This window comes from Gymnoscopelus braueri, assembly GCF_963280865.1.
Source record: "Gymnoscopelus braueri genome assembly, chromosome: 8".
Lineage (NCBI taxonomy): Eukaryota > Metazoa > Chordata > Actinopteri > Myctophiformes > Myctophidae > Gymnoscopelus > Gymnoscopelus braueri.
Window position 1 is genome coordinate 23791877 of NC_137609.1, and position 24451 is coordinate 23816327.

Below are 24451 nucleotides of genomic sequence, written 5' to 3' on the forward strand. Positions count from 1 at the left end.
GAGGAGCACATTTTCTAGTTTTCTATCAATTACACACCCCATGAAGCATTGAATTCATGGAGATGTTTTAGTTTTTGTCGCATTCCTAAGCCAATAATTTGATGACCGGCGGAAAGATGCTAATGGTAGGAGACACAAAGGAGACTCTTTGAGTCTCCTACCAGAGAGACCACCGGTCATCAAATTATTGGCTAAGGAATGAATTCAATGCTTCATGGGGTGTGTAATTGATAGAAAATAAGTCATCTTTGGGTGAACTACTCCTTTAAGCACTTCCAGTCTTTCGCTTTACAACATTTAGAAAAATAGCACAAATAGCAGATCTACATGCTCACAACGTGTCACATCGTATTTTTGCTACTTTTGTGTGACACTGTAGTATGACGAAGTACAGCATTCATTTATAGAACAAAACAGTTGAAATATGGAGATACATGATTTCCGCCCGACAGCAACAATATGTTGGTTATGTAATAAGTGTTGCCCTTCGGCACATTATGTGGCATTAGATAAACAGCTGATACATCTCCACCACCAACCAACAGTTACAATCAAGGCGCATGGAGTAACTCGAGACAACTCTATACTTGCACCATCTACTGCTTCAGAATGATAATGACATACTTATAACCACACATGAAAAACAAACTGGCCTGCTGGCAGAGTCCCTTGCATAGACAGACACTGTGAATAACTGTAGTTCCCTTATCCAGAAGGTGGCATAAACATTTCCTGTTCCGGGTCAGTTTCCCATAGCTTTGATTTGCTCAGCAGCTGATATTAACCGGAAACACACAACACCTTCTATGTGTTTCCGATATGACAATTATGCACAGAGCCTTTTCTGAGCAGAGGCTCAGAATTCAATATATACATATGTCCACTAGAGGGTGATATTTCTACAGAATCAGAATGTACAATGTACAGTCCCTACTACGGATCAGGTGTAGGAGAGGAGTCCCCCATCTGATATAAGGAGATTTGAGAAGAGATAAGTGCCATTCCATTTCAACCAGCCTCACGTCAGCCCCTTCTGCAACAGACTGATGCCTTGATCATTAGGTGTCGCTTTATGCAATGCCACCATGACCACCTACAGTTGCAGCAATAAGTTGTTTTGATAAATGCATAAGGCCTATACAGCAGGGTTTGACACAGGGCGTGCTCTAGTATCAGATGATAACCAGCAGGTTCGAAATATGAATGGGAGGAGGCATTTAACAAAACAGTTTCTGCGCTGGGTCTGGATGCACTCCAAAGCACAGAGGGATCACTGTAAGTGTTGTACAAGAGACACGTGGCATTTATAGAGCAACCTGGTGCCTACATACATCAAAGACCTGAAACATCTGTCATCCCTGCCCCACAGCACTTTCACTGATACGGCAGCATGTCCCTTCATTGAAACAAACAGGAAAATAAAACCCTAGCTCTGTCGGTTGGGGGGCAGGGAAGAGCTGCTTCGGGGGATGAACAAGGATGGTGTTTAAAGAAGTTGATGTGATTTCACTTTCACACTTTTTTTTTTTTTTTAATAATGCATTCCCTCAGCAAAAACAAAGATCTGTGGTAGCGAGCAGCATAAAGTAAACCACAGTATGCGCAAGATTTAAAACCTATGCATTACAGCAACATTTTATAAAAAGTAAAGAAGTAATATGAAACATTTGGCAACACCCATGCTCTTTGTTTAGGCATGCAAGAGTATGGGTTCCACTTCCATTGTGAGGGGGAAAAACGATACGACTTGCCAGTTTCTTGCTGAAGACGAACGTATGAGGGCGGGACCGGGAGAGGCAGTCAAACGGAATCATGCAGTCAAACATTCAGTATTAAGACCATGTCCATCCCACTCTACTGGGGTAACTGGCTCACCATGCTGTCAGTCAGCGCTGTAAGACAGTCGACCTGGGCTCTCCTCTCCGGATCCCTCTCTCCTCCCGTCCACCGGGCTCCGCTGTGTCAGCGACCGCGCCTGCAAATATAAAAAAAAACACACTAGTATGTTTAGACATAGTGTGCAGGGCATGTGCGTGCCTGCAATGTGTTTGATGACAGACACACGCGCACACACAATCTATATTCCATAAGAAACCCTTCTCAGACTAAAATAGAACAATAGCAGAAGAAGTGGTAGAAAAAGTCTACATGCAAGCCTTAAAAATAATGTGAAGGCCCGGATCGCTGGCCTTGCGGTCCGGGCACTTACAGTAGGCTGCAATGCAGCCTGACAGCGTGTTGCGGGTTCAAATCCCCATCCCGACGACCTTTGCTGCGTGTCACTCCCATTCTCTCTCTTCCCATTTCCTGTCAGTCTACTACACACTACAGTATACTATCAAGGCAGAAAAAGCCCAAAAAATATATTTTAAAAATAATAATCATAATAATATGAAAAGTAAATAATGCTTAGTAAGACTGTATGTGTATTATTTGACATTTCTGCTACATCATTACTGCAAAATTAAGTCTCAGAGATTAAAGCCCCACCAGCTAAACCTGCATACGTCTTGATGCTGCAGAGCGACAGGGTAACCCGACTACTGAGGCCAACAAGCACTTCGCACCAATCATCAGGTCAAGTCATTGTAAACACGCCCCACGTGAGGTTGTGAGCAGAATACAAGCAAGACGTGCTACGCTGTACTGTGCTCGCCAGCAAACCTGATCCAGATCCAGAACAATCGACCTTCGAATAGGGTTTTCTATAGTGATGGGTACTGAGAACCAGTATCAATTAGTAATAGTTCACCCCCAAAATGGCATTTTTTCTATCGATTACTCACCCCATGGAGCCTTTAATTCATGGAGATTTTTTGTTTTAGTCGCATTCCCAAGCCTTTGATGACTGGCGGAGTCTCAAAGAGTCTCCATTGAGACTCTGCTGGTCATCAAATTATTGGCTTAGGAATGCGACAAAAACAAAAAAATCTCCATGAATTCAAAGGCTTCATGGGGTGAGTAATTGATAGAAAATAAGTTATTCTTTGGGTGAACTATCCCATTTTTTTTTATCCCACGATTTTGTAACGCATTTTTTCACCCAGTGCCAATTTCCTATGTAATCCTGGGCGCTACTCTCCCTCTGCCAGCCAAGGGAGGGCCCAGAACTGAGCTCATGCCTCCTTCAATGCATGAGGAGCTAGCAAGCCGCTTCTTATCACCTGACAAGGGGGAGTTTCCCCGGTTGGACGTAGCGCGTGGAAGGAACACGTTATTCCAACCAGTTCCTTTCCCCTCCATCAGGCGCCCAGGCTGACCAGGGGGAGGCAGTATAGAGACCAGGATTACTGCATGTTTTTGTGAGGGTACCACCACGGAAACTAGAGGTTGGAATCCTCCACGATGCCTCTGGGTTGGCCGGGCATTCCAACGAACACAATTGGCCATGTTCGCAGGAAGTAAGCCAGGCGGGGACGACACTCTATGACTGGACCAGCGACTCCTACAGGTTTGTCAGGGGGCCTGTTTGGTCAGTGGGGAGATGAACTGGGAAGAATAGCGCAAACCGTTTGCATCAGGTCACACGTGTTCAACTACACCTTCCCTAAGACTGACCAGTAGGTGTCAGCATCGACTTGGGAAGTGACTGGGATAAAAATGGGGGTATATATATACAACCTCGAGGACACGTATCCCATAGCCTGAAGAACAGTAAGACTGAGATTAACAATTCACAACGATGTGAAAATCGGGAATTGAGTTGCTTGGCGTGCTGGCAGTGAGCACATGTCTATCTACTTCACGCTGATCGGTCAAGTACATTGCGAGATTAGCTGTGGACAGACATGGGTGAAAACAATATTTTTTACAATTTATGGAAAGGAGTTTCGAGCACTGATATATATAGCAGTATTCGGTATAGTTAATAAATAATGATTCCCAGCCTAAACTCTGACACTGTCAGAGAAGGGAAAACAGCATTCTTCCCACATAGTGGGCAGAAGATTTAGCAGCAGTGGCCAAGTGAGAGCGATAAGCAGCAGGGAGTAACAGGGAGCAACTCTGCTTACGCACCCACCACCCTGCTTACGCACCCACCACCCTATAGAACAACAGGTGTTCCAGTTGACCCAAGAGCATGAGGTGAATCGTCTGATACTTAGCAAACACTACCACACTGGGTGTATACTGTACTGTATGTGCAAGTTGTGGGGGTGGAGTAAGGCCTAGGAGGTCATACATGTTTTATAATGTAAATGTGTGCGTGTGTGTGCGTTGGGGGGGGGGGGTGTACTGTATCCTTGCATTATACAGTACATATTTGTATTCCTTTTTTGTGAAACACACCGAAGTTACTGTTTATGAAATGATTGTAATATATATACATCTATATAGATATATAGGATTGATATTATGGGAGCTTGTAGGAGAAATTATTTCACCCATTTCGTTCACTTCTTTACACCTGTAAACCTGTGATGTTATTGTGACGATAAAGTTGCTGTTAAAGTTACGTTATATAGCTGAATACAATTAACTGTACTGTACAGTAATAACTTTATTTATCTATCTATGTATTTATTTAATTTAGGAATATCTGGTAATAAGTGGTTACACAGTCACAGACAGTTAAGAAACCATAAATGTACAATATATTGTACTTAACAAAATTAAATCCACGACTTCTCATAAAGACTTGCATCCATTGCAATTGCATTGTGCAGTCTGAAACCAAATATTTGGTCTAGAATAAATCAATTGCATAAGCATGACTATAAAGTAACACTTCAGTTTCGGTAGAACATTCTCTCCTCATGCACAACAAGCCAAACCAGAAGACTCAAAAACCAAATGCTGCAAGTGTAAGCTCGAAATATGAGTGTAGACAGCCAGACACAACACAGGCGCGTTATTTCCCTAGTTACACTGAAAGCTACAACTAGGAAGTAGCCAAACATCTTTCTCTCTAAACAGGCTTCTCACTTCCCCATACTTTTGTCCGCCCCCCCCGACACACCCCCTTTTGCACACAGCTCCACAAAGACAGAGAGGAAAAAAGAAATACTCTAAAAATATCTTCATCAATCGTTACATTTCTTACCTGAATAACAACTGTTGAGCTGCAAGCCTCCTTTCTTTGCAAGGGGTTCTGATTATACTCTTCCCTCACTTTTAGAGTTAAATAAAATAAATGACTTTGCAAAGTGGCAGTGCTCACCGTCTCCCAAACACTCACTGGTGGTAATCCAGGGCATGACGTGCCTCTCTCTCTCTTTCATTGCTCACTGGTTCTCCCTCCCACTTGTCTGTCTGTGTGCCAGGCTTCTCAAAGTGAAAAGAACCATACTACAGGCAGGGCACACCTAGATTCAACCTACTATACCAATACCAATCTACCACCTTCCATTTCGGAGAACCAAACCTTCCAAACCAATCTAATTTTATCAGTAACGGTGGATTTAATTAAATATACCAGTAAAATTGACATACTACTATAGAATATGTAATCAAGCTCAACAGTGTTGATCAAATTATCACTCAAAGCAAGATTTGAGTGACTGCTTGGATGAATTAACATACAATAAACCTCAACTATGCATCTTATTAGTATCGTACTGAACACTAGTTAAAGTAAAACATTTCATTTTGTGGGAGTGCAGATCTCCACCAGGCCAGATAGCCTACCCAGGACTGTGTTAGTCATGGGTGCAGCCATCAGGACATGAGGAAGCTGCGGGGGGGAGGAGTTTGGGACAGAGGGTGCAACTTCTCGCATTTGTGGCAGACGTGAACAAACTTTTGAAGGTGCACTTTATGGCTATGGTGTTTCATTTTTTAAATAGGCCCCACTCAGAACATGAATAGGCCCCACTCACATGAATATAATTTCAGGCAAACAGTATGAAATATGAAAACCCTGTGTGACTGTCATCGACCCACGAGAACATTTATGCCTACTGTGATGGGAGGGCGGGGGGGGGGGGGTGCATCATCTGGCGCCACCTATGAGAGGAAGTTAAATCACTTTTGGCTCTGCGCTCTAAACGGGCCCCACCCGCAAACTCAGAATGGAATATGAAAAGTCTGACAGATATATCTCGATCACATAAATGGAGAGATAACGTGCACCGATTTGTTTCCCTGTGAAATAATGGTCGGACTAAACGTGACTTTATGAATTAATTTCACATTTTCAAGACGATAAATTCAGGCTAGAGTTTTAACTCATTTTCAACCAAAATCACATTAGACGTTGTGTTTTATCTGTTGTGTAATGTAACAATTCAGCTAAACAGGACACAGGGATATCCATCTACAGTGGTTTACGCTTGCTGCCAACTGCCAAGTCAATAGAGCTGTACCCGAATTAGGATTTAATTGATCGAATCAGATTCAGAATATTGTGAATATTCGACCATTCGTTTTATATATAAAAGTCTATGAGACTTTCTGAAAAACAATACATTTGCAAGTGTTTCAGTGCTGATTCAAGTCCAGTCCACACCTACGCAACTAGTTGCAAGAAATAGCAGCAGTCTGGACTGACTAGTTGCAGGCTGTATATGGGCATGCCCCCTTTTGTACCCATATATGGAGCTGACTGATTTGTTTGCGCCTGATGCAATGACGACACATTGAGGTTAGACAACACATTCCCTATTTGGGTGTAGCTGCATTGGGAGCTCCTTATATGGTTATGCCTGTGTCATAGTGACATAAGCGTGATGAAGTGGTCCGCCGGCCCAGCCAATTAGCCAATTATATCAGATATTTTCGTGAATGGAAATGTCTAACACATGACAGCTTCCTTTCTCGGCTTTCGGAAGGTGTAGTTCCAGACTTTAAAAACTATATAGCAAATCAAATAATCTCTGTCAATTGAGGGGCCTTCGACTGACTACTCGAATCGTCGATTTTAAGGGGCAGCCCTAGAAGTCACAAAAATGTGAACGTATGTTCGGATAGCAACCTTCTGTAAAAGTACCAAAATATTTGGGGCCAGCCCAGTGATTACATTTGGGAGATTAATTTGGCTCAAAGCATATTGACATTGGCATAAAGACAAATCAAATGGAAAGCTCCTCCAATAAAAAAAGGTACTGTTTCACTTGTTATCGTAGACAACTTATGCCTAAATTCAACAGTTTTGTGTTTAGTTGTTTTTTAAGAGATAAGCTGTAGAAAATAATGCACAGTCGGCCGGAATGTGTGTTAATCAAATCAAAATGTATAAATCCTGCTTGGTTCTTAAACTTAAAGGGATATTTCACTTTCAAACATGTTTGGGGTAGTTTTAACGTCTACTTGGGCTTTTGTGAACAGAAGACAGTTTTTAAGTTGCTTGATTCAGTATTTAGATATTTGAGCCCAAGTAGACGTTAAAATTACCCCCAACATATTTGAAAGTGAAATATCCCTTTAAACTGTTTATAGGCAGCAAATGCATTTAAGAATGCCAAGATTCTGTCTCATATTAGACTACTTACTGTTAGACAGAGAAGTAAGACCACCCTCAAACCTATTGAGAGTATAAACAAACCCTGAAGGTTTTAAATAAAAGGTCAAATTGATACCATCACTGTGACATTTTAGGCAAGAATGACATGGGAAAATCAGGTTACGTTTACAGATGCTTTTGCGAAACAGCCCTACATGGAACTACTTTATGCATGACCCTGTGACAGAAGAAAAGTAAATGTGTTGGGATGAAGACTTAAGTCCAAAGTATTCTTGATTAAACTCCATCTGGGAATTACCAAGCTATGTTGTGGGTTGAGCATGATGGTGTAATGTACACGGTTTAAAAGACTTTGCTCAATATTGTACCTTATAATGACATGATCTCTCTGTAAAACCATGTCATTCTTTCATCCTACCTTATTCAGCTTCTATAAATTCACCTACCTGAAAAACTAAACTAAACTAAAAATGCTCTAGTAAATCCAACTAAAACTAAAATAAAATCAAACGCCAAACTGAAAAACCAAAACTAACTAATGACATTTTCAAAACTATATGACCGGGTAAGGGGGAAACCCTGTTACATCTTTCATACATTTAAGTTGTTAGAATTATGAAGTGCATCAATAAGCCTAATAAATCAGGTATAATTATGCACAGTTGTTGTTTTTTTGTCTGCATCTGCACCCAGTCACGGTTAGTGTACAACAAGTGTATGGTAAAGCGCTTACTGGAAACTTGTATTGCAATATCAATACTGATCGATTTGACCATGCAATTAATGGGTTATCCCAAGATTCGTGCATCCCCAATAAAATGGTTAAATACCACTCATTTTCAACATTGAACCATGTCATAATATACCTTAGAGCTGTTGTGTGGAAATAAGAAAAAAGTCCCCCCCCCCCTTCTATGTCACCTAGTGACATGGACTGAAGAATTGATTGCTGGGGTCATGTGATCAGTGACATACAGAAGTCTTTGGCCCGTCCTCTAGGCTGCTGCATTCACTAGAATGGGGAATCTCACTTCCAGATGAAACTTGTAGTAGTTTATAATGGCATATGGTTATATATCACATTTCACAAGACATTGTATTTGTAGATAATAGAAATAAATTGGGTGAAAATGCTCTAACAAGTCTTAACTTTATATTCAAGTCGCACTGTGGTATTTCCCTTTAAGTACATGCTGATATAAGCATGCTGCTGCATGACATGTTTTGAAGCAATGAACAGAAGATTGTATTTGATTTTGTTTTGTCATATACATAAATTGTTAACTACGTTCCCATTATGACTGAATGCTCAAAAACCTGAAAAATATAAATACAGGGTCCTTCTTTGAAACCTGCCTGAAAAGGCTTATTATTCAAGACTCAATAAATGACTCCCCTCCCCTGTTCAGCACCAGCTTCCAGTTCCTCGAGAAGCCTTTTAAAAGTATGTTTTATTTCCTGATCTCCAAATGTCAGCCATATGAAATTGTTTGCTCTCAGCTAACTGACCATCTGATCTGACGGTAACAGGGAGTGGCTCTCACCAGGTGAAAGTGAAAGTTTAGTTTGTATAGTTTGTCCCCTATTAGTGAGTGAGTGAGTGAGTGAATGTGTGAGAGAGAGAAAGAGTGTATGAGAGAGAGGGTGTAGTGTATGAGAGAGTATGTGAGAGAGAGAGAGAGAGAGAGAGAGAGAGAGAGAGAGAGAGAGAGCGAGAGAGAGAGACTGTATATGAGAGAGAGATTGAGAGAGTGTAAGTGAGAGAGAGAGAGAGAGAGTGTATATGAGAGAGTATATGAGAGAGAGTGTATATGTGAGAGAGAGAGAGAGAGAGAGAGAGAGAGAGAGAGAGTTTGTGTGTGCCTGTGTGGGTGCGTGCGTGCGTGCGTGCGTGTGTGTGTGTGTGAGAGAGAGAGAGAGTGAGTGAGTGAGTGAGAGAGGTGTGTGAGAGAGTTAGCATGCTAACCAGATAGCTGCAACACACTACTGGAAGTTGGTTTCTAAAACCTGCTTGCTTGTACGCAAAGAAAAGCTTAAGTAACGTTAAGTTCACGCACTCGGCAAACGACAGAAGGCACGCGGACGTTTCACAGACACACGCAATGTTCACAAGTCGCTTCATTTTGAAGAATTAAATGGAGTTACTACTCACTCAGAAACAATCAGCTGATACAACGGTGACTCAGTAGACAGTACACGGACACTTCCGCATTCCCGTGCGATGACATGTGCGTCAGCCAATCGCCAGGGAGAAAATTCGGCAAACGGGACCAATGGCGCCGCGGTATTTCTAGCAGCCAATGGAAATGTACGACAGTTACCGGCGCATGATCGGCATCGTACGCACACACCAGTGTTGCCATGTCGGCTTATTATAAGCGACTTTGGGCTTCTTTTTCTGTAAAGTTGTTTGTAAGTATTGGTAGTTGCGGGTTGCGTTTTTTTAGGCTTGTTTCTAACGTGTACTTGCTTATTTAGGCTTGCTTCACAATTTTTCATAAATGTTTTGTGCCACAGGAGAGCATTTGTGTTGTTAGAATGTTTCAAAAGATATTCCAAATATTCCACATTTTATTTCAAGTGTTTGCAAATAGCAGATCTACAAGCTCACAACGCCTGAGCTTGTAGATCGGCCATTTTCAAATAGCCAATGCTTGTTTCTCTCGCAAAACCTGGCAATACTGGCACACACCCACACCCAGGCCAATCAGAGGCAACGACGCGGCTAAAGGTCTCGATCAGACACCAATAGAAAATCACAGCGCGGCATACCGACCGCGCGCGCGCACTCAGTCCACACGCGCCACCGAGTAACATGAATTCATATATATTCAATAATAATAATAATAATAATAATAATAATAACAATAATAATAATAATAATAATAATAATAATAATAATAATAATAATAATAATAATAATAATAATAATGAATAAATAAAAATTAAATACCAAACAAGTTTTTTTTTGCATGACTAAAATATAACGGTAAGCCCATACATTAACAATTACATTAACCATACATTAACTAATTACAGAATGCGTTTTAATTTCATTTGGGTACACGCAGCAGCACACTGACGTGCATATTTGAGCTGCGGTAACCAATACATTTACTCAAGCACTGTACTTATATTAAGTACAATTTTGAGGTGACCTACTTTTATTTCTACATTTCTGTACTTTTACTTCTACTCCACTAAATATCAGAGGCAAATTATACGTTTACTCCACTACAGTTATTTGAAAACTTAGTTAGTTACTTTTTAGATTTCGATTATTATTACAAAACAGACATTAACCACTTCAGCTCTGCCACTGGCCATTTGAAAATAGCCGATCAAGGTCACAATGCAATGCATTGTATGCCTGTAGATCTGCTATTTTCAAAATATTTTTTATACATTTGTACTATTGTACTTTTACTTTAACTTGTAACAGCGTATTTCTACATTGAAATAGGCTATTGATACTTTTACTTGAGTAAAAAATTTGCTCACCACTGCATTTGAGTGTTGTTGTTCACAATAACAGTACATGATGTTTGTTCTTGTTGTTCACCTGCCTCTGGCCTGTAATCGCCTGACCTCAAATGGCCTGTCCAATGGTCAACAGCGTGCAACCTTTCATCTCAATCCAATAGGATGCTGTAGTGACCTGACTGACCCCCCCTGTCCCCTGCTATGTTTGGTTAATCATTTGGCTAAGCGTCACACACTGAGATTGATTTGATTTGATTGTGTTAATTAAATGTATATATATATATATATATATATATATATATATATATATATATATATATATATATATATATATATATATATATATATATATATATATATATATATATATATATATATACTCAGTGGTGGAAAAAGTACTTTTTTTGTTTTTACTTATGTAAAAGTATCAATACTGCAATGTAGAAATACTAAAAGTCCGGAATTAAAAATTTACTTGAGTAAAATTACAAAAGTATTGGCATAAAAATGTACTTAAAGTACCAAAAGTGGAAAGTACTCATTATGCAGAATGTCCCATTTGACATGTTTTAAAATGTATACAAATCTTTTGAAAATAGCAGACCTACAAGCTCACAATGCATGGCATTGTGAGCTTAATTGTATCGGCTATTTTCAAATGGCCGAAATGTATATACTGTAGGGCTGAAGTGGTTAATGTATGTAATAATAATAATAAAAATCTACAAAGTAACTACCTAAGTTTTCAAATAATTGTAGTGGAGTAAAAGTACAATATTTTCCTCAGAGATGTAGTGGAGTAGATGTAAAAGTACTGATTTGTTTAGCTTTTTATGTACCAACTACTACCAAGGAAGGTAGGACACAAACCACAGACAATGCAGGTGCTTTATCATGTCTATGATTATAGACAACTTGTTTTTAATCTGTTTTACCATCAATTTGAATCTGACCACCATACCCAGCTATTACCACTCAAAATAATTAAAGTATTAAACACATTTTCATGTAGGAAATGGTTTACAAATACAAACATGGCTATGTGCCGAGTGTACTATGAACGTTTCAACTAACGGTGATGGAAGGCAAATAGGCAATACTCTGCCTCCATCTAGAGGTGGCAAGTGGAGCTCTGAACACAATCTATGGGCCTGTGAGGAGTGAGGACTGTGAGGACCATCATGCTGGTTGTTGATGTGCATTCAGTGGTGGAAAAAGTGCTCACATTTTTTACTTAAGTAAAAGTATCAATACTGCAATATATAAATACTTTGTTTCAAGCAAAAGTCCGGAATTCTAAATTTATTTCCATTTCACAAGTTTTCAAGTAAATAAATACATGTATAAAATGCATAAAAAGCATTTGAAAATAGCAGATGCACTAGATGCAATGCATTGTGAAGCTTGTAGATCGGCTATTTTCAAATGGCCGAAATGTATACAGGGCTAAAGTGGGTAATTTATGTTTTGTAATAATAATCAAAATCTACAAAGTAGCAACTAAAGTTTTCAAATAAGTAGTGGAGTAAAAGTAGGCTATAATATTTGCCTCTGAGATGTGGTGGAGTAGAAGTAGTACTGAAAATTGGAAATACTCCAGTAAAGTAAAAAATACCTAAAAATTGTACTATATATTACTACTATTGTAATATAGTACTGTACTTGAATTATGTACTTAGTTACTTGACACCATTGTGTGCATATATATATATATTTTTATGTTTTATTCATTCATTGAATCATTAATTTTGAGTAGGTCTATTTGTTTTTGTGCAAATGTAAAATCTTCACCAGAGCCTAAAATGTATACAATGTATATGTATGTAAAAGGTCACTATTTCTTTGAACTGCACTCCTGAGAGTGCAGATTTTCCGCCAGGCTGGGTGGCCTGCAGGGCTGTGTCAGTCGTGAGGTGCGGGCCGGACACGAAGAAGCTGTTGCAAGGGGAAATAGTTTAAAGTTTGCGCATTTGAAAAATGTTTCTGCAACAAACAATGACATTTGTAGCATTTGTGGCCTATAGGCAATTGCTTTTGGCTCTGCATTGTTTAGAGGCCCACATTTGTGGTAAATCGGACACTGCGTTCATGAGATTTGCAAAGGTTTTGTCAAATGGATCGCTCTTGTAAAATTTGGAAGCCATTCATAGGCAATCAGAATGGAATATGAAAAATCTGAATGATCCATTTTCATCTCATGACTCCAGAGATAATGTGTACCAATTTGTGTTAGTTACAAAACCTGTAGAGTAGTATCAAAAAGTGTGTTTTGAAGAAAATGCTAAATGGTGGAAAATGTAGTCATAGGCTAAAATGAATGTGGCTTATGTGAGAGTTAGGTAATGATCCAAGCCAAGGAATCCAGGGGATTTTTGTATTGTACAAACTATAAAGAGTTATAGTTGAAAACATAAAGCAGCCTGTTATAGCATCACCATGAGGCTGACTTAAAAAAAACTTTGGGGTGGAGGTAATTCCTTGGCCTACTGGGAGTGTGCATGCCAAAGTCTGACACTGATCAGTCCAGCAGTGCCGTAGATTAGCTGTACACAGACAGAGTGACAGACAGACACACACGGACAGGAGTGAAAACATAATATTCGCCTCCCGGCCTGTCAGTCTGGCAGAGATACTAACCTACTTACTGTGTATTCCATTGTGTGCCCTACTGTGTGCAGGAGACGCATAGCCTGCTTAATCAGTAAGCTAAACTATTTCCCCATTTTGGACAGCTGAAGGTTAATGTTTACTGTATGCCATTCATTTTGGTTCTAGGACTGCTAAGCTTCAAAGGACTGTCAACTGAAACATAGTAGGATCAATACTTGACAGAGATGACAAATCCTGGCAAACACTTGCAATTGACAATGCGCTTTGAATCCTTATGCAGGAAGGTAGTAGGCGGACAGGGGGTGTTGACCCTGAAAACCAATCATAATTGGTCCTCATGCCAGTACTTATCTGTAGATCATTCGGCTAGACAGTGATTTTGGTCTTCTGCATGGTGAACGGCTGGCCATCCACAAATATAGCATGGTAAGGAACCATTATGCCAGCCCATAATGCTAAGAAGGCACCCTCAGTTGTAGGACATATAATAATGTTGTTATGATGGTGTGAGTGAGGAAATCATTATTATTATTTGCAGGCACAGAAGGCGGCACTCAATGATTCAAGATTTTAGAAATGTAGACTCTAGGTCCGTCTGAGATAACCATCTGAAAATTTGTTTTTTCTTTTTCTTTTTTCAGACTACCTACACAGATAAAGGAGAGAAGGTAAGATGCAAACTGCAAGTGAAGATAATGTTTTTTTGGCAGCAGCATGTAGTATAATTTCTCACAGTATCACTATCTGATGAAGAATGTTACCTACAAAATTCTAAATGAGGAAATTAAAGTACGAAGTTCATATAAAATTAACATACTATTTCTAATTTTCCTCTAGCCCGCAAGGGGAAAGTTTCTCAGGTTTCATCATTTGACATTCTGGGTGGGCAATGCCAAACAGGTCAGTAACCAAACACTGTGAAGCTAAAACGAATGTTCTTAAAAGCTGTTTAACACTGGTCATATAGCAAATACATCAAATTCAACAAATATATTATTTTTCATTATATCAAATAATGTTAGGAGCAAGACTCTAATATAGGCATCGAGGTATTTTAGCAAGCCATACACAATCACTATGTGAGCACTTTGCGAATGCAAATGCTGACAATTCATCAGACTTTCTTTGACATTTTAACAGTCAATGAGCAGGTCTTTACAGAGTAAATAACATTCCTACTTCAAAGGTTCACCTAGTTCATACAGATGTTGACAAGGCACACAGGCAGGTCAACACACTCTGCAATCTCCAACCTCTAAAGTTTTTCTGACCACATGAACCCTAGCATCCCTGTTCTGGGCATGTTATAATAGGCAAATATTCAGCAAAAAAGTATAAACATTCAGCGAAAATGGACAAACATTTGACAAATACAAGCTCTTATTATTTCTTGTGTGTGCTTGTAGTTAGGCCATTTTGCCTATTTGACACACACACACACAGTATATACAATAGGTTTTAAGTGAGTAAGTATAACTTGGCTTCACAGTTAGTATGAGATGTACCATTATTTGTTGTCATCTAACTATACCCTCTGTCCAAATCTAATTAAAACATTCAAATTATGTCATAGGCAGCTGCATTCTACTGTGACAAAATGGGATTTGAGCACTTTGCCTACAAGGGTTTAGAGACGGGCAGCCGAGAAATGGTGTCCCATGTCATCAGACAAGATAAGGTATACATTCTCACAGTTTTACATCTCAGGGTGATGTTAAATCAAATCACATGACAAACATGACAAACCTAATTCAAACAATCCCATCAACGTCACTTCACAGATACTATTTACATTTGCATCTGCCCTGAATCCAGGAAATGAAGGCAAGTCTTTCTTTTTTTCCCCTTTCATATGTGACATATTATGAAAGACAAAATCTCACCCTGTTCTTATAAGCACATGTTGCAACATGGTTTTGTTTTCCCTCAGAATTCGGAGAACATTTGATGAAGCATGGGGATGGGGTCAAAGACATTGCTTTCCAAGTGGAAGACTGTGACTTCTTGTTCAAGGTAACACTGTAGAGAAGAAACTTCTTCTGTCTTAATGTATGAGTATGATGAAAAGGCAGTGTAAGTGATTATTTTTAATTTTTTTACAAGAAGTTTATTGTTAAACAGAAACATAAAATACATTTCCAGGTGGGTTGCCAATTTCATCCAGTCAGGAGAGAGTACCCATTTATCAGCTTCAATATAATACTTTTCCATTTCTAATTTTGTCTGCCCTTTTTTTTTCTCATCTCATTTGTTTATCCTGTATCCTGTATGAGTTCTCTCTCCTGACTGGCTGAAATATTATTTTCTGTTTACTTAAGAGCTGGAGAGATGGGGAGAGATAGTGAACAAACACTATATAGCAATGATTACTATCAGAATATAGCGCTATTTAACACAAATAAATCACTTACACCACGTTTAAGGACATATTGTTTAAATGGTTCATTTGAACGTTGCCCTCTTTGTATGTTAGACAGCGGGTTTGAACTTTGCCCTGTACTGTACAGTAGATACACAACATAGATATAATCTTTGACAAAGAGACCTGTAGCTAAGCATCATCACACATCCAGAAGAAATCTGCCTGTGAGAATTGGACCCTGTTATGATGGCACATTTTATTTTCAGCCACTGGATGGCTGTCAAGAGCCTGGACAGGGACTGCCAGAACCATTATCTTATATTGTGTTTTCTATGTACACTAATATCAACAGACTGCTAAGGAGCGAGGGGCTGTAGTCGTCAAAGAGCCTTGGGTGGAGCAAGACAGCCATGGGAAAATCAAGTACGCTGTGATTCAAACAGTGAGTCAAGAGTGAAAGACACACATAGGACCATACTGTAAAATGTCATCGTTTAACTCTGTACAAATGTATAAATGAACACTTGGGATTTTGCTGTGCAGTAGAATACACACACAGGCAAGAATTCAAATGAATGACAATTGGTCCAATCATTTTTCCTCAGTATGGAGACACCACACATACTTTAATTGAGTACCTTGGACCCTACAAAGGCCTTTTTTTACCAGGCTACAGAGAACCCCTGTTCAAGGATCCCCTGCTACCCACACTGTGAGTTCATTCGTGTATTTTACATACTTTACATTTACTGGATACGGAATAAAGGCCAAGCTGCTGGCTTTCCCCAGCACGCACGTACTCTTAACAGTTCTTGGAAAACTACTGATAAAATGTTTTTCTCCTTTTCGGTGTAGTCCGACAGGACATCTGAGCTTTATTGATCACGTTGTGGGAAATCAGCCAGATGAGGAAATGCTGCCAACATCAGACTGGTAAGGGCTGTCACGGGGCTCACGTACTGTACACACATGGTACAACAGACACATGGGGCAAAAGGACAAGTAAACACCACTGCACGGTGAAACCAAATGAGGTGGATCTTCACACTAAGCCCACACGTAGCGCATATTAAATTACTTATTAAAATATTAATGAAATTAAGTGCTAATTTGTGGAATATTATTGCTGTGTGGGAGTACTTTTGAATGAACAGATTTTTAAAAATCTTTGTCCATCACCAGAGAGAAAAGTCGATGTGTGTAAAACATTTTTCTTCATTTAAAATGCATTTGTTTAGTCTTTTTGTAATAAAATATAAAATCAACAATACAGGTGTAATACTGTTTAGACTATTCCAACTGACACAGATTTTATTTGTTTAGTCTATGATCACTTGAACGTGTCTGTTTCTGTCCACCAATCCTAGGTATCAGAAGTGCTTATTGTTCCACCGGTTCTGGTCAATAGATGACAAGCAGATGCACACACAGTACAGTGCACTAAGGTCCATTGTGGTGACCAACTACGAGGAGACCATCAAAATGCCCATCAATGAGCCTGCACCTGGTAAAAAGAAGTCACAAATCCAGGTCTGACCTCCACCACACCACACCACACTCACCATCATCATTTATTTCTCTTGCAATTATGTCTCAGTGTTTCAGTTGTTCTTTGCCCAACTTTACACAGGAATATGTGGACTACAATGGTGGGCCGGGTGTTCAGCACATCGCCCTCAACACTTCAAACATCATCCAGGCTGTGAGTTACATTCGTTTTGATTAGCATTTAAAAATGCCTAGGGAATACAAGGTAATCAACAGACTCCACTTAAAAGCATTGGAATTCCTGTCGGCCTCATCTTCAGATGTCCTCCTGAACTCGGCAAGTAAAGGCAGGTTTTAGATCCTGCTTTCTTCTGTTTTGCTTTAAAACAGATAGTGAACCTGCGTGCCCGGGGGATGGAGTTTCTCGCAGCCCCTGACACGTACTACGACAGCCTGCGGGAGAAACTCAAGACCGCCAAGATCAAGGTGAAAGAAGACCTTGACCGCTTACAGGTAGGAACACTTATTTCCTCACTGTTCATTCAAACTCAAATTGTTTTTCTTTTGCTGGGGTACTACAAATATCAGCAATAAAGCTGCTGTTTTGTTTTCTTCTGTCTAAAGGAATTGAAAATTTTAGTGGACTTCGATGACAAGGGCTACCTTCTCCAACTCTTCACCAAACCTGTGCAAGACAGACCAACTCTCTTCTTGGAAGTCATTCAGCGGAACAATCACTTTGTAAGTACCAGGAAAAAATATTATAAATACCCGGCCGAAGATACCGGTAAAAGCATCGGAAACATACAATTCATTCTTTATGTCTTCATAGTCTACTCAGTTCAACACCTCAATAAGAGGTGACAAGATTTACAGGGCAGTAGACGCTATTTATTTTCCTCACCTCCATTAAATACCTAACATGGAACAGCCTTAACACCTGCTTACTGCTCCCACCCAGTGTGAACACAACAGTAGCCCATTTGGAAAAGCCCAGTAAATCTATCACAGATGCAGATTAAAAGGCCCACTGCTTTACAGCAAAGGGGATCTTTGGATTGAGTTGCACCCTTTGGCACTAAATTTATAACACCTAGCCCCCCACTCTACCTGTCAGAACAGGCTCCCCTTGTCATTCTATGGCATTTCACCGAGTCTAGTGATGTGGATACAGTGTCTGAAAGTGAGACGCTGAATGTGAACCACACCAAAGAACCTCTGGGAGCAACCACCAACACTTGATCGGCTGATTAACTATGAAAATATTTACATGATTAATTTGGGAGCTTCACGTGAGGGCAATTTTCTGTCAAAGTGGACTGGATGTTTGAACCTAAAACCCTTTGAGAATATTTATCAACTGCTTGCAATTCCAACATCAAAGAAGTGCACCATTCTGAGTGGTGAGTGTGAGAAGATCCCAGAACTGTAACAAACGACATAGAAGAAGGTAGATCTCTCAGTAATTAGCCATCTGTGTCTGTTTGTTCTGTCTCCAGGGCTTTGGGGCAGGAAACTTCAAGTCCCTATTTGAGGCCATTGAAAAGGACCAGGATGCCAGGGGCAACCTCACTGTGTTTACTCCAGAGGGAGAGCCTAAAGCCTTCTACTGATCCTCCAACCTACAAGATCACACCTACTGTATACACACTTTCTTATACTTACTGAGATCATTAACAAAAATGCAACAATCATGTAAAGCATACACAGTATTCGCTGATAAATACATATACCTTTTTGATAAAGTACATATGTAATGAACAATGCACATTAGTTACTATTCTGTAAGTAGTCATCATATTCTTTATGGTTGAGCAGTGTGGTTATTCTACAGTAATAAAAGACTTACTCATGAGTCGGGAGATGTGTATGGGAAATAAAGCACAGGACACAGGCTATACTGTAGTAGATCTTAAATTCATCAACTGTTTATCCAGAATGAGTAGTGTAACTTCATTTTTTGCAAATAGATCTACAAGCTCACAACGTGATGAATTGTGAGCCTGTAGGTCGGCAATTTTTTAATAGTTGAAGAATAAAATGGGGCTTAAGTGGTTTATAACAACTTCCAAGCAAGGCAGAAGAAGAGGCAACTCTACGCTGTGAGACCTGTAGATTATATTACCCAACAAAATCAGCACCCAGGATTTATTTCAAAATAATTTATTTGCATATAATTGGAATGAAGCCAGGTTGATACATCTGTGATGGCACTAGTTTCATATAGTTACATTCTATACAGAAACCACCGTTTCAGACCTGGACAAAAATGGATAAATATATTAGTAAATAAATATATTAGTGACATGTCACCATATTGAAATGTTCTATTATATATAAAATACAACACTATTTCATTTCTGCTTTTGTCTTTCTCTTTTTGTACACAAAGTATCCAAAATATACTGACAGATCCCTTACATTTCTGGAGGGATTGTACTCTATTAGAAAAAAAGGCAGTTTCAGCTCATTATTCTTTCAAAACAAAAATACAAAGAGAAAGACCTTACACAGGACATGATTTAAATGCTATTTTCATGTGCAGATGGTTGTGGGCTTGTTTGAATTCAATGCTTTGAGAATGTTTATGTTTAACTTAATATTTAATATTAATATTTTGAAGCCAAAGTGCTGCTGGTAATTCAGTCATTTTCAGCTCTGTCCAGCAGACCATTCTTGGCATAATGAATAACATACAAGTAAAACCTGATGATTTAGCTGGAGAGACTGTTTTGAGACACATTCAAAATGAGGTATTAGCACAAGGGGCTGTAGTGGCAAATTACTGTATGATTGTCCTCAATTCTCACTGCAAAATTATTTCCACTTGAACCAAAACATTTATTTATGATTCAGGGAAAGGGTTGAAAGAGGACCGTAAGGCACAAGACAAGTACTTCTGTAAGTTCACTGTATTCAAGAGTTTCTTTGGTTAGATAAGTAAGAGCTTAGTATATTGCTAAGTCACTGATTTTTGGATCATGAAAAGTACTTCAGTTCATCAGGATGTGAGATCTGAATGAATAAGGCGCATGTGTTATAGACAGCACAATGGCAAATAAAAAATCAAACTTATGAATATAAGTTACACAGAGGATTACTTGAATAGCTAAACAACTCCTGTAAGCTTTTGTAAGTGCTACCAGCTCTGATAAAATACACAAGAGCTCCTTGTCTGCTGTTTGTCCTGCAGTCTGACTGCAGAAAAAAAGATAGTCTCCTTTCACATTTTAACTGAACCTTTTTTAAGGGAAATTCCACCATGACACAGAAATCGTATATGCTATTTCTCCGTATGGCCGAGAACTGTTGCAACTTAATTTTGTATTGAATAAGAATCTTGTAAAGTCATAAAGAGACTATTTTGGAATGGCTTCATTTATCAAACAGCAGGGCACCTTTCTGGTCACTGCATGAGCTAAATGGAACCATTTCCTTGAATGTGGTTACATTTAAGGTCCATACCCGAGTAGCTAATTAGGAACCCTAGGAAAATTCCCAGAGGGCCATTAAAAATTAAACCTCGATTCTCAAGTTTCTTTCTTTACAAGAGCAGTTGCCCACATTTCTAACCATTTATGAAACTGTCAATGATCATTAAAAAGGCATATTCTGTAAGGTGGGCTTTTCCTTTAATGCATTAACCACAATATTGGGGAAAGATACCTTTACATTTATCATGGTAAAGTTCCTCCAATAGGGGTGTTACGTATATGATTTATTTAAATCTTTTCCAGTGTTTGATTGTTCCTGAGATCTTTCTCAGGGTCTGCCCACTGAAGTCAGAAATCACGGAAAAGTGCTTAACTGACCACACCAACCTTTCATTAAACAGGTGTTTAATTGATGCTTAGGTACTGTGAAGTCTATCAAGCATGGCTTTACTCCAGTTATGTTATACATAGTTGCTACTCTATGTATTTGTCTATGGCTGCAATGTTCAAGAACATCCTTGCAGAGCTTTAGCTGCTGGAAGAAAGTGGGAAAGTATATCCTTTCTGAAGGACGTGACATATGAGTGTAAGGTTGAATGGGCACTGGAGGGCAAGGACGCAAGAACAAGGATGAATGCTCCTCACTCACTCACTAAAGAGGAGGTTTCCTCCTCCTCCTCCAACGACCCCCTTCAAGAAAAGCACTTAGGTCAAACATATAAGAAGTAACCATTTGGCAAGAGAAGTGACAGGAGCAAGGCAATGTGATGATAATGATGATGACATAATTCAGTCAAATTGGTTCATAAAAGATACATTTACAGACTAAAAACTGAACCAAAACACAAACACAAGTCAGATGAAAAAAGCTGCCATTAATGAAATAATGAATACAAGGCCCATGCTAGGCTCAGCAACCTCTGAGAATGCTCATTGTTTGAGGGGCTGAGGGTACAACCATTCTTTCAATTTGGACAACGCATAGAGTCAAGAAGAATGCTTCTTACTGAGGCTAGGGGAGCTACGTGGTTAGGTTCAATTTACTACAGCAGTACCTTTAAGGACCCCACATGTTGTAGGGTATGTTTAGGAATCTGAGTTGAGGTAGGCGTGAGAGAAAATCTTCTCTCAGCTGAGATCAAAACTCAGCAAAGGGAGACAAAAAAATTAGTACCTGTGAGATAAATCAAGTTGCTTCGTCAATGAGCAATGCAGAAATGGAAACTCGCTCACAAGGACTCAAGACCCTAATGCCTAATTTATGCTCCGTCATACAATGGAGTCACGTACCGCAAATAGCAGATCTAATGCACTGCATCTGTGACATGTTGTGAGCTTGTAGATCGTCTATTTTTAGCATGCAAAACCATCATAATACGAAGTATAAATCAGGCTTAAGCAAGGATCATTCTTTAGTTGTCACCAAGGAGCATGGGTACATGCAATATCATGGTATTGAATAGTCTTCCTATAATTGACTTAAAACAAGGTGAAACACACATGCGCACACAAGCATGCGAGATGCGTGTGCGTGCGTGCACAGGCGTGCACAGACACACACACACACTCTCACACACAAAACACATTTTCCCCTTTGTGATGTATGAACTGTTTTCCGACCACCTCCCAGTATTCAAATATCGAAATAATTCAATATAAAACAATAACATTATGTATACAGCACATACTGTAGTATTATCCCAGAGTTTCAATAATACACTGTATCATACTTATTATTTTGGTATGAACGTTATCTCTGATTAATCAATATCTACCTAATATTAAAAAAAAAAATTCAACATCTGAGCTTTGAATCCTGGGAGAGATTTGGGGAAAACTTGAACTAAAGTATTATTGTGGAATTATTTGGAAGACATGACAGAGATGGCCAATGAGAGGCTTGTCCATTCTGGCTCCTGTGTAGCAGCGTGACATTGGGGGATAGAAAAAATTCTCACACACCAGACTCCTCTTCTGATCCTGTGGATGCACATAAAAACAATATTTCACTTACCATTCAAAATATTAGGAATACAAACAGAATACAATACAAAAGCTTCTATGGAAATACAGTGTCTCTAGGGACCACTTATGTTAAATAAAAGTCAATCCCCGATAGTCACTCACCCTGATTATGGTGTAATGTTTCGCAGTATAAACAAATGTCTGTGTTGCGGTCGGCAACAGGGCTGTGGTGAAACCTACAGGGAGGCCTGTCCATGGAACCTCCCGGCCCCAGGAGCTGTGGCTCCGAATGGGCCTGCTGCACCCGCTTTTTCCACACCACGTGGGCTCCCCCGCAACAGGGCCAGTCCTCCATGCCCCCAGAGTCCAGAATGAGGGGCACAGGTAACAGGGCGGGGGGCAAGTCAGGAGGTGGGCAGCAGTAGCTGGGGCCCTGGCCGTAGTGGATGTGGATGCTACAGTCCTCCTGCAGGTCCAGGCTCTGGTGGAAACGAACAGAAGGGCCGTCGAGCATACAAGCGCCCAACCGTCCACTCCTCCTGTGGGGGTGACCGTGACCATGGCCTTGGTGGCAGCAGGGGGGCTGGAGCTGTAAGGGGACTGGGGATACCAGGACCGGAGGTCCCGGGGGGCCGCTGGGGTCATGGTCTTGGACCTCTGTCGCAGGGCTGGGCCTGTCTGTGGGGTCTGCCTTGGGGCAGTGGCAGGGGCTGTGCTTAAGAGGGCATAAGGGTGAGTCTTTGTCCAGAGCTTGGGCAGTGGCCCCTTGCTCCTCATCTGAGCCCCTCCCGGGGCCCTGGCCAGGCTCCCCCTCCTCATAGTGGTGGTGTCTGTGGCGGTGGTAATGGACATGGCTAAACACAGTCTGCGGCTGCTCTTCAGGGCAGCCTGCTTTGTTCACCACAGAATCCAGAGACCTCGGCCGGGCCTGGGCCCCCGCCTCCAGACTGTTTTTGCGAGGGACGTGGCCAGAGCCTGGCCCGTAATACACAAACGGATCGTAGTCACTACTTAGAGAACTACGGAAGGTGGACCAGCTGCCATAGACCCCCTGCAGAGACACATCAGTGCAGTTCAGCACTGAGTCGCTGGACGAACCGTGGCACGGCCCCGAGCTGGAGTCACTGGCTGGGCCGTCGGCCAGGTAGCCGCTGCGCTCCGTTCGGTAGCTGCCACCAGAACAGCTGCCTTCATCCTGCCGGCTGTGGCCTGTTGGGCCAGCAGGGCCACGGGTCTGAGGAGTGGAAGAGGCCACATGGTGCAGCCTTGAGCTGGAAGCGCTGCGCTGGGCCGGGCAAGATGAACGATGAGCGTGGCAGGAGCGGCGAGGGGTATAATGATGTGTGGAATTCCTGCAGGTGCTACCTATCCTATGGGGCCTCCCAGGGCCCTCTGCAGGGAGGTGGTAGCCACAGCCAAGGCCCCTGCTGGAAAGAAAACGCAAAGTTTGCGTGTCCATGGGAGAAGAGCCATTGTAGTGGCCCAGAGAGGGGTAGGGTCCAGATGGTCCACGAGGGTAGTGGGGCCTCATGGAGAAGGGGATGGCATGCTGGGGGAAGGGGTGGTTGTGTGGGCCAGCATAAGGCTGGGGATGCAGGAAGCCCTGGCTGTGCTCTGGTGTCTGCTGGAGTCTGCTTCTCTGGGGTTGGCGTTCTGTCCCTGTGGAGCACAGCATTACAGTAAGTCAACACAATGTAATACTTACTG

The 24451-nt window shown here is 40.7% G+C and overlaps 3 protein-coding genes across 5 annotated transcripts in view; 1 reads left to right on the top strand and 2 right to left on the bottom strand.

Annotated features, from left to right (window-relative positions):
* mtmr4 (myotubularin related protein 4) overlaps nt 1–9590 on the bottom strand; it is a 60629-nt gene extending 51039 nt beyond the window's left edge. Inside the window, exons 1-2 of one of the 3 annotated variants that reach the window (XM_080436551.1) lie at nt 9555–9590; nt 1876–1975 (exon numbers count right to left, since the gene is read on the bottom strand). In XM_080436551.1, the coding sequence (XP_080292677.1) occupies nt 1876–1878 (3 nt within the window). In that variant the 5' untranslated portion in view covers nt 1879–1975; nt 9555–9590. Of the gene's footprint in view, nt 1–1875; nt 1976–5044; nt 5172–9368; nt 9507–9554 lie in introns of those variants that run through there. The other 2 variants (XM_080436553.1, XM_080436552.1) reach the window with 2 other exon arrangements.
* hpda (4-hydroxyphenylpyruvate dioxygenase a) lies at nt 9587–19184 on the top strand. The gene is made up of 14 exons (XM_080436556.1): nt 9587–9710; nt 14137–14163; nt 14333–14395; nt 15069–15173; nt 15277–15319; nt 15426–15508; nt 16210–16299; nt 16463–16569; nt 16713–16790; nt 17225–17387; nt 17488–17559; nt 17736–17858; nt 17970–18086; nt 18845–19184. Exons 1-14 carry the CDS (start codon nt 9624–9626, stop codon nt 18956–18958), a joined length of 1272 nt encoding a protein of 423 aa, XP_080292682.1. The 5' UTR covers nt 9587–9623; the 3' UTR covers nt 18959–19184.
* Nucleotides 19185–19476: 292 nt separating this feature from the next.
* The window catches only part of rnf43 (ring finger protein 43), an 82426-nt gene continuing 77451 nt past the window's right edge, over nt 19477–24451 (bottom strand). Inside the window, exons 8-9 of the mRNA XM_080435174.1 lie at nt 22907–24403; nt 19477–22759 (exon numbers count right to left, since the gene is read on the bottom strand). Of these exons, the coding sequence (XP_080291300.1) occupies nt 22734–22759; nt 22907–24403 (1523 nt within the window). The 3' untranslated portion in view covers nt 19477–22733. The remainder of the gene's footprint in view (nt 22760–22906; nt 24404–24451) is intronic.

Excerpts from the sequence above, each read along its gene's own strand:
- hpda (XM_080436556.1), top strand. The coding sequence starts at position 9,624 with ATGACATGTGCGTCAGCCAATCGCCAGGGAGAAAATTCGGCAAACGGG. Across the intron at positions 9,711-14,136 it reads TTCTAGCAGCCAATGGAAAT|ACTACCTACACAGATAAAGG; the intron begins GTACGACAGTTA and ends TTCTTTTTTCAG. Across the intron at positions 17,560-17,735 it reads CTTCAAACATCATCCAGGCT|ATAGTGAACCTGCGTGCCCG; the intron begins GTGAGTTACATT and ends GCTTTAAAACAG.